Source organism: Phascolarctos cinereus, unplaced genomic scaffold (assembly GCF_003287225.1).
Source record: "Phascolarctos cinereus isolate Bilbo 61053 unplaced genomic scaffold, phaCin_HiC Scaffold_3;HRSCAF=262, whole genome shotgun sequence".
In the NCBI taxonomy this organism is placed as follows: Eukaryota; Metazoa; Chordata; class Mammalia; order Diprotodontia; family Phascolarctidae; genus Phascolarctos; species Phascolarctos cinereus.
In genome coordinates this window covers 109682917-109693681 of record NW_027555736.1, presented here as the reverse complement: position 1 = coordinate 109693681, position 10765 = coordinate 109682917, and the positions used below count along the sequence as shown (strand labels likewise).

At 40.3% G+C, this 10765-nt stretch overlaps 1 protein-coding gene across 2 annotated transcripts in view; it reads left to right on the top strand.

Moving 5' to 3' along the window:
- The first annotated feature begins 3346 nt into the window (after positions 1 to 3346).
- The window catches only part of SLF2 (SMC5/6 complex localization factor 2), a 47738-nt gene continuing 40319 nt past the window's right edge, over positions 3347 to 10765 (top strand). Inside the window, exon 1 of one of the 2 annotated variants that reach the window (XM_078151099.1) lies at positions 3347 to 3639. In XM_078151099.1, the coding sequence (XP_078007225.1) occupies positions 3512 to 3639 (128 nt within the window). In that variant the 5' untranslated portion in view covers positions 3347 to 3511. The remainder of the gene's footprint in view (positions 3640 to 10765) is intronic. The other variant, XM_020966728.2, reaches the window with a different exon arrangement.

Here is a 10765-nt window from a genome sequence, read left to right as displayed (position 1 = left end):
CTGTCAGTCCACTGGTTCTGTTGGAGGCCATGGACCTGGGTACACCCTTCACAGCATAGAGAACAAGGATGGACTTCCTATCCAGAAGCATATGCCCAATTCTGTCAATTCTCTCGGCGCTAGGGAATTGGGAAAATTGCAGGTGCTTTTTGGTTCTCTGAGGCTTACTTACTCCCTTCCCTCTACACCCCTGGATCCTCCTTCATGGAGGTTACAGGGAAAAGTTAGAACATCGAAAAACATTAGCAGATTCTGGAAATTTTGTGATAGATCATTAAGGAGTTTTGAAACACCTCCTTGCAACCCTGGTTACTCCCATCTCCCACTCCCTTCTCTTGAGTTAAAAAGGTGTCTGTTAATCCCTCTCATAGGAGAAAAGAGTTTCACCTTCCCCTCCCCTCCACCTCTGAATTCACCCTTTACAGCATGGGCCCCACTGACAATGTCCTTGGGCCCCGGGGCAACGTTTTTGGGGAAGCATCACTCAGGTTCAGCACATCCTGCTCCAAGGTAAAGAAGCTAGCCTCTGAACTTGGGTAAGCACACTCTTTTAAAGTTGTAGTTTTAACTGTTAATGATGAAATGTTGATTCTCTTTGTAAATTAATTAGGAAATGCATTTAACTAAATTGGTGAACTTTTTGTATCAGTTATGCCAAGCAAGTTTTCATAATTTGGCTATTGTTGATTATTGTTTTAATGTGTAAACTTGCCAAAAAGCTTGTTTGGGGTTTGTCTTGCTAAGAATTTGCAAGTATATAGAAATAATCTCTAACAATTGGCTTTTTATACCAGGACAGATTTAAATTTGAGATGTAAATCCTAGAAAAGTTTTTCCTAAGCTGTGATTAGTGAAACTTGCTGTGTGAGGTAAAAGCTCACGGGATTTTATTTTGAGTTGTCTGAGATCGTAATAATCCAGCGATAATCAATAATCCATTATCTGAGAGAAATGCCACAAGCTACTCAGAGAGAATGTGATACTGGTGGGAAGTCAGCATCAGGAAAAGGTGAGAGGATAATTTTAGCCTCAGTCTAAGATGGGATGGTCCTGGCTCAGTTTCCCCACTATGTTCCTTTGAAAAGGAATGCTACCCACCTGGCTATTCCTGAGTCTGCCTACGAGGTGGATTTGATACTACATAGTTGGAAAACTGAATTATCTGAATCCAAACAGAGCTAAGTATATTTAACGTATTTGGGCCCTAAATCTTGTCCCTGCTTTATCCTTTTATAGCAAATTTCTATAATCAGAGCAAGTGGTCAGTAGAAGAATAATGCAAGTGAGTGAGATCTAGCTGTTTTCACCTGAATTTCAGTGATAATTGAAGTGAAAATCAGCCTCTGGCAAATTCAAATTCATTTGTATAGCTATTGAACCCGGGGGAAGAAAACTTGTACCTGCAAAAGTGTTACTTAAACTTTAGAAAAATTAACAAGATCAGATAATCCTGTAGGTCAGATGTAAATGATTTTAATGGGGCTCTTACACTTTTAACTTCTCCCTGCAGCTGGGCCCTGCAGTCTTTTTCTGTCAGATTTGTGTCTTCCAGACTACAGGCCATTCACCTACATTTGGTAGCAAACAGTGGGTACCAGCCAATGCCCCCCATCATCTCCAGGATGCAGCCAGGCTCGGTTCCAGTCAACCTACTCTTTGGGACCCCTTCAAGGCAGGGATAGCTCTATGCCCCTTGCCAGCAGGAAGCAGTTTCAGAAGCCAAGACCTTCGTCCCTTATCCCAAAAGAATTTGGGTCCCATTTGTTTGAGGGGAGAATGATGGGATCTGAACCCCTAAAAGGAAAAGACCATGTCATTGGGATCTGGCCCCCAAAAAGGAAAAACCCTGGACTTTCCCACCTGGCCAAATCTCTGGCACTCACCTGAGGCTATAATCCTATCAACTGGTTTTTCACTGTGGCTACATCTAGTCACACAATTCCGTTTTCTTACCTCCCAATTGCCCCTGGCTACTTCTCACTCTTAATGCTATCTAGACTCCATTCTCCCTTTGCCACTTGGCGAGGTCCCTGGCATTCTGTTCACCCCAGTTTACTGGCCACTCCCATCCAGATCCTCCTTAGACTCACTCCTCCAGGAATCCCAAACTACTTGGCCACTCCTAGATCCCTCCCACGATCTTCCTGACTCCAGGCTGGCATTCTATCCCTCCCCACCTAGCTGACACTCTTTATTTTGTATGGATGGATGATTTAAGTCTCTGTTCTCACTTAATTTTTTTTTTCAGTGACGCAATTGGAGGGTAAGTGACTGCTGTTAAGTGACTTGCCCAGAGTCTGAGGCTGGATTTGAATTTAGGTCTTCCTTTATCCAGGCCAGGTACTCTACCCACTGTGACACCTAGCTGCCCCGTTCTCACTTAGTTAAGGCATCAACTAAAATGGGTTAAATTCCCCCTCCTCTTCATCCCCCAACTAAGTAGACTTGAACCTTTAGATTAGGAGCTCCTGGAGGGCAAGGACCTTTGCTTTTCTATGTATCTTCAGCAAGTTTAGCACAAAGCAGGCGCTAAATAGTTAATAAGACTGACTGACTGAGGTGCCTTTCTTGCCCCCGGCTTGAGACTGGGCTCTCTTAATTCTTGTCCTTTCCCTCTTTTAATTATTTCCTAATTACCTGTATATAGCTTATTCCTTCTATATTTGTTTGCATGTGTCTCCCCTATTAGACTGTAAGCTCCTAGAGGGCAGGGATTGTCATTTGCCTTTCTGTGTCTCCCCCAGTGCTCAGCACAGTGCCAAGCACATAGTTCGAGGTTAATGAACACTTGGACAGCTAGGTGGCTCACTGAGCTTAAAATCAGGAAGACTCATCTTCCTGAGTTCAAACCCAGTCTCAGGCACTTCCTAGCTGTGTGACCCTGGGTGCAGTCACTTAACCCTGCTTGCTTCAGTTCCTCATCTGTAAAATGAGCTGGAGAAGGAAATGGCAACCGCTCCAGTATCTCTGCCAAGAATATCCCCAAATTGGGTCTCGAAGAATCGGACCGAACAAGAAGGAACACTTAATGACTGTCGGCTTGGTCAGAGACACCTTAGGCCAGGCTGGGGACTGGGCCTGCACAGGACCAAGAACAGGAATTGTTATGGCCACAGCACCTTCCCGTCTACCACATGCACTGAAAACAATGCGGGCTCCAGAGAGGTGCAGTGCTCGCGCCTCGTTCGGAACACACTCAGAAGAATTTCCTGGTTTGGGATTTTTGCCCCGGGCTCACATTAAAAAAAAAAGAGGAGGCAGTCTGCGCATGCGTCTGTGTAGCCTCGAGCGCCAGCCAATCAAGCCAATCAACACACCAATCCCGGCGGCAAAGCCCGCCCCCTCCTGGTGGCTTGGTTCGTTCCCGCCAGCCTGCGCGCCACTCCCCTAGAGGTAACTGTTGTGAAGGGGGAAGGGGCGTGGAAGTCCCCAGCAACTGGCCCAAGCCGCCTGGCGTCCCTGCGGTGCGACTGCGACCCCCGGACCGCGCTGCCAGCGCAGCGAGGGGGACATGCAGCTGGGCGCCCTGCCCGCTCGACCCTCCCCCGACTCTTCCCCAGCCCCGCTGTCGGGCTGCCCCTTGAGGCCGGATGCGGCCCAGCCTGGTTCGGGGAGGAGCAAGGAGAGCCTCGGTGTCAGGTACGCTGGAGCGGCCGTGGGCCAAGGGGCTGGCTAGGGTCGGGAAGGGTTTGCCCATCGTGCTGGCGGCCCCCTGGGCCAGGCCGGCCTCCCCAGTGCCCCAGCGTCCTAGGATTTACAGCTGGCAGATCGTGTATGTCTGTGTGTGCGCGCGCTGCACACCAGAAACGGGCTCTGAGGAAACGATATTTCATATTGGTGCTTAATGTATTGCATCAGTAAGAAAGAGGACCCTGACTGCTGGATCAGGTCGTTATCAACACTTCCTGGTCTGTAGATTTAATGGTTAACACTTCTTCCTCGTGTGTGTGTGTGTGTAAAATTGGAAGGTGTGTTGATTTGCCTTCTGCCCACACTTGTTACTTGTTTTGTTATTTGCATTTTTAAAAGGGTAGAATGGTACATTTTCCTTCTGATAGCTTCGAGCATTTCCTCCACGCCTGTCCTCCACCAGTTTGCCCCCGGGGCATCTTTGTGCAGTTGTTTTTCTCAACAATTATTTGTGTTGTTTTCTGAATTGAGAAATGAATTTGTTTTCCCTGAATTTTCTCTCCCATCAGTGTTTTGTGTCCTCTAGGCACTTTCCACTGTTTACTAGTTATTTTGTTTTCATTTCTTTTTGTGTGTGTGCTTATTAAATTTAAATTTTAAAGAGACTTGTTCCATATATTGTCATTACAAACCCACCTGTCTTCTTACCTTAGTGTTTTTAATTTAGCTTTCGGCTAATGTACTGCTCTAGGGCTTTAATATTTTTTAAAATATAAAAGTGTTGGGGCTTTCTTTCAAATGTTAAATATGTAGAGCTAATTAGAAATGCAAATTAAAACAACTCTAAAAGCCCTCCCCTCCCCCGCTACTCAGTCTGTGTCAGGGGCTGTGGGGAATACTGGTGCTGCTGTTGTGAATTAGACTGACTAATCATTGTTGAATATTATGTGAAATTTTGGGTGAAAAATCCCTATAAACCATTCATACCCTTCACTTACCGATATGCCTATTGAGCATATACCCCAAAGAGGTTAGACAGAAAGGTACTATATAAATCAAATTATTTGTAGCAGTCATTTTTATACTAGCATAAAAACAGTTAACAAAGTGGGGAATGGCCAAACAAATCAAGGTATATGAACCGTGAGGAAGAATAAATAGGAGGAATCCAGAGAAACATGGTAAAATGTGTATGAATTTGATGCAGAGCAAAGTGAAGTTGTACTGGGAGAGTAGTCAACTCAATGACTACTATAAAGTAAAGGAAAATAATATTTGCAGTAACCAATATTGGTCTCAACTAACTTTCTGCCTCAGGGAGGTGAGTGTGCATAGAATGCATAGCTACTTTTGTAGGAGTTTGGTTGGTCACTTTTGCTTAAATATTTTTTATGAGGGAAAATTGGGAAATGACTGGTGTAAAAAAAAAGGCTTCCAATAAAACTTTTTAAAGAGACAAAAGTAGAGTAATTCAAATTTAAGATGAAGTTCCTTCCTATTTATGGCATAATATATTTAAATGGTTTCTTGGAAATTTTTGTGTGTAGTGACTTTCAGGCAGATTGCTTGCTACTTTAGTAGTACTTCCTTAATTCTCTCTTGACTTATGTTAGTTACTAGGATACGGTATGTTGCTATGACTATTAAAGCTTAAAACTGCATTAAGACTTTGGGACACCTTTAATAAGGCATTTTATCTTCCTTTTTTCTTCAGTTGTAATTGAAAAACTAATTATTTTGTGTGCTTTGGGAGGTTGATCCCTACATATTTTATGCATTTTGTAATTATTTGGAATGGATTTCAGTTTTTATTATTGCTTCTTATCATTCATTGTTATTTTATAGAAATGCTATTGATTTTTGATGATTTATTTTGTAGCCTGAAACTTTGCTGAAACTGTTAATTGTCTTAATGAGTATCTTTCATTATTCCCTGGGGTTATCCTAATAAGCCATCGTATCTTTAACAAAGAGAGATAGTTTTATCTTCTCTTTACCTCTCTTTATTATTCCTTTTATGTGGTACCTAGGTACCTAGCACTGGGCCTGGAGTATCTGAGGTCAAATCCAACTTCAGACACTTAGTAGCTGTGTGACCCTGGGCAACTCACTTAACCCTTTTTGCCTTAGTTCCTCATCTGTTAAATGAGCTGGAGAAGTATCTTTCTCGGTATCCAGGATCCAGTATCTTTGTCAAGAAAACCCCAAATGGAGTCGTGAAGAGTTGGATACAGCTGAAAATCTTTTAATTCCTTTATCTTGTCTTACTGCTATTGCTACCATTTCCAAAACTATATCAAATAATAGGGAGAATAGGCATCTTTGCTTAACTCCCAAATTTATTGGAAAAGATTCTAGTGTATTCCCATTGCATACTTGCTTGCTTTTGATGATATTAAAAAAAGGTCCCTTTATGCTATACTTTGTAGGGTTTTTAGCATGAAACAGTATTATGCTTTGTCAAAGGCTTTTTCTGCAGTATTGATGATCATGTGGTTTTGGATGTTTTGTTTTTTAATGTGATTAATTATGTTGATATTTTCCTAATATTGAACCCTCCTTTTATCCCTGATACAAATCGTACTTGATAAAAAAAAAAGATTTCTTGGATAAATTGTTCTAGTCTGTTTAATAGGGTTGTGTTTAAATTTTTTGTCAAGGTTCATTAATGATTTATTGATCTGTGGTTTTCTTGCAATGTTTTATCTTTCCCTGGTTTGGGTATTAGGACTATATTTGTTTCGTAAAGGATTCTGATAGCATTCTTTCTCAGTTTTTGAGAGTAATTTGTGGAGTATGTTTGCTAATTGTTCTTTAAAAGTTTGATAGAATTCTCTGGTTGAATATGATAGAACTAGCAGTTTTTTTCCCCCCTGTGGTAATTCCTTTATACCTAGATCTCTTTTTCTGAGATTAGGTTATTTAAGATCTTGATATAGACTTCTGATAGTTTAGGCATTTTATATTTATGAAGGCATCCCTCTATTTCTTTTGTGTTCTCAGTTTTATTAGCATATAACTGTATATAATATGTTTTGATTATTCTTTTTCTTCTAGTTTTGTTGTCATTTCACCTTGCTTATTTGTTATTTTATTGATTTGATTCTTTGCTCTCTTTAATCAATTAGTTAGAGGTTTGTCAATTTTATTAGTCTTTACAAAGAACCAGCTTTTAGTTTTATTTATCATTTCTGTGGCTTTTGTTTATTTCCAATTTATATCCCATCTAATTTTTAATATCTCTGCTGTGCTTATTTTAGGTTTATTTAAAAATTTTTTTGAATAGATATTCAGTTCCCTAATCTTCTCTTCTATTTTGTTAACATATGGTTGTAAGGTATTAGCCTCAGAGTTTGGTCTAAGAAAGACAAACAGTAATAGGTTGTTGCTTGTTCGTTTATTTCTCTCAAGTGGGCAGAGCATCCCTGCAGAGCTCAGTTCAGACTGACTCATTTGTCTTTCTTAGACCAAACTCTGAGGTTGATATTAGGTGTGATTTCCTTCCTGAGGACAACTTTAGCTGCATCTCAGAAATTTTGGTATGTTGTTTCATTGTTATCATTTTCTTTTATGTAATTATTGTTTATATGTTTTATTATTTGACCTGCTTGTTATTTGAGATTTCAGTGTTAAGTCTTCATTTGGGTCTGTATCTTTTGTTTGTGGTCCCTGAGGCAATTGCTGTTACTGTTATATTATGGTTTGTAAAGGATAGATTAATTATTTCTGCCTTTTTTATATTTGCTTGCAATTTTTGTAGAAGTGGTGTGGGAAAATATGTACATTCTCTTGCTGCCCCATTTACAAGTCTCTTTTTAAACGCTGGTTTATCCAGAAATTTGTTCAGTTTCATATTTTCTCTTTTGTTTATCTTTCTATTAGACTTATCCAAAACTGATGGAGAGATATTGAAGTCTCTTGTTGCTATTGTGTTACTGTCTATGTCTTCCTGAAGCTCTGATAATGTTTCCTTTATCGATTTGGATGCTTAGGTGTTTGGTGTGTATGAGTTTATTACTGATATTGGTTTGTTACTTATGGTCCTTTTCAGCATAATATAGTTTCCTTGTTTATCCCTTTATATTTTTTGAATGTTTGTTTTTGTTTTGTCTGATAGCATGATAGCGACTCCTTTTTTTAGATTCACTTGAAGCATAATAAAAAATTTTCTATCCACATAGTTTTATTTTGGGTATGTTTTTGTTTTTTAAGTGTTTTCTTGTAAGCAACAAATTGTAGGGTTTTGTTTTCTTATCCAATCTGTCACTCATTTTTATTTTATTGGACTGTTTAATCTAGTCATATTTAAAGTTATAAGATTTAGGTACATATTTTACTTCATCTGTCTCCAAATTTTTTTAAGTTACGATTTTTCCTTTTAGTTAAGGTCACCCTATTCCCACTAGCTGTCTTCTCACCACATGCTCTCTTCTTGCTTGTTAGCCCTTTTCCTTTTGGGAGTTTGTTAATTAGTTCCTGTCTCCTGCTTTTATCTGGTTATATATTTCTTCCTCTTTTTTCTTCTCAGTCAAATGGATTCTCCCTTTCTCTCCTCACCTTCAGGTGGTCTTGTTTATTAATTTTTAAAATTTCTGATTTTTGGTACTTCTTTCCAAAAAAGGATTTCTCTCTCTTCATTATCCATCTTCTGTTTACTCTAGACCCTCATTCTCTTGACTCACAGCCCCTGTAATCATCGAGTCCCTCTTTTTTTCTCTGTGGTTTTCGTAGAATTAAAACTTTCAAGATAGCCATTCTAGGCTCTCTCTTCTAGGTGCTTTCTGCCACTGCTTTGGAGGGCCTACCCCTGTGGATTCCTTTTTTTCTATTGTGCCTCACTCTCAGAACAGTGCCAGTTATTGCAGGTGTCAGGACATTCCCTCATTGCTATACCTTCTGTTGTTGACTTTTTTTTTCTCATGTTATTTGCCTGGTACTTGCCCTGTGTCCATATTCTTAGTCCTCTGGGTGCCAGTTGCCCCCAGGAGTTCCAACTTCTCTCCTCCCAGGACAAGTAGACTGTCAGGCCTCATGTAGTCTAAGAGCCTCATTTGATTAACCGGTAGGAATATTCTTCAGTGGAACCCTCTACTACTTCCAAAGTAATGGCCTTCTTCTTTACCTCCTATTTTTCAGTATTTCCTCACTCCTTCCTCACCCATGCCCCTGTAGGTTCATCTCTTTCTGAGACCACAGAGGTTACCTTCCCCTTAATTTGATCCCAGCATATCACATGCTTTTCTGTCCCCCTGCTCGCTTCTCTTCCTTCCATGTTGCAATATCGCATAAAAGAAGTATTTACCTGGCAGGGAGTTACCAAGATCTGTCCATAATGCCCCCTGTCCTCCACTTTACTGTTACTTCTACAAGATATCCGCTTTTACTCCCTCTCCATGTGTACATTTAGAAAGAAGTCTCTACTGTCTCTGTTGTCATTCATTCTGTTACTGTTACTGTCTTGGCTTGCTGCTTTATTTACTTCTACATTTCAGTTGTTTGGGGTATTCCAGTGGCAGATAATCTCTTTGATTCTGATTTTCTTTCTAAAAAATGTTTTCAGAGTCTTCTTTATTATTGAATATCTTTTGTCCTGTATGGTTAGGCTCAGATTTTCTGGATAGGTTACCCAGGGCTGCATCATCAGGCCATTTTTCTTCCAAATTCCATCTGTTCTCCTTTTTTCTGGTGGGGGTGGAATAGTCTTGCTTTATTTTGAAGGGGGCTTTATTTCTTGATGGCTTGAAGAATTTGCTTCTGGTTAAATTTAACTACTAGTGTCTTTGAGTTTGCATCCATGTTTGTTTGTTTCTGGAGGTAATCTTTGAATTTTTTCCATTGCAATTTCATTTTTCTATGTTCAAAAGTTCTGAACAGTTCTATTATTTCCTTCATTATAGTATTAAGGCTTTTTGTTCTGCCTTAATCTTTGGGGAGACCTATGATCCTTTGGTTGTCTTTACACAACCTGTGGTTGACATATGTATGATGATCAATTTTAATGTTATTTAATGTTAATTTTTTAATGTTACTGTTCTTTGCTTTTTTTTTTCCCTTGGATTTTCTTCACTTCTGTGTATTCACATTCCCAGTCTGTTATCTCTCTTTGGTGAGGCTTGCTATTTAAGATTCAAATTTTTTTAATATGCTCATTAATTTTTCCATGGAGTTCATAAATTCTGCTCTTACAATTATTATTTCTCTTCTAAACTACCCAAGAACAGTGTGTTGTGGTTCCATGTTCTCCTCAAGTTTCACAGGGTCTCTATCTCAACCAGTGTTAGATCATTTTCCTTTATTTTGCAATATTAATTCATAGATGCCTAAACTTTTTTACTAGAACTGGAGGCCACATTTCCTTCTGTTGTTACAGTTTTTCCTGTTGATTTATCTGTTTATATTCAAGGTCTTTAAGATTTCTTCCTGAAATCTTTGGTACTTTCAGTCTTTTTTTCCTTATCACCTACTTCTTGACTCCCTCCCCACTGATTGTGGTTTCCTTGGGGGTTGTATCTCAGAGCATCTCAGAGCATCTCAGCCTCCTCCCACACGGGATCTTTATGGCTCAGCAGGCTAGGTTTCTGTTCAAACTGACTTTTGAGTGGTCAAAACAGGTCCCAACTGGGTGCTGTGTCTTTTCCTTAGGCTGGATGGGGTGCTACGCAACTCACCGACCCCCTGCCCTCCTGTACTTGGTGTGCTGTCCTGGTAACCTGCCTCAGTCTCTCTGTTCCTTGGTTTTCTGGCCTTGCGCTGACAGTTCAGAGCCTGTTTTTCCTGGCACCACTAGTTCAGAGCTTTGCAGCACTAGTGCTTTTGGGTTGCAGGCCCTGGAAGATTTGTGTTCCAGAAGGGCTGTGGCCAAGCTGGCTTGCATCCTGGAGCTGAGGTCTCCATGCCACTAGAAAGAAGGACAGAGGACCAAGTTAATAGGAGTGTTTTGTTTTGTTTTTTAGGCAATTGGGGTTAAGTGACTTGTCCAGGGTCACACAGCTAGTAAGTGCCAAGTGTCTGAGGCCGAATTTGAACTCGGTTCTCATGATTCTAGGGCTGGTGCTCTATCCACTGTGCTTCCTTGCTGACCCTTGGAGGAAAAGTTTGAACTGGTTCTGTTGGTGCTTTCTTGGGTTGTTATTCC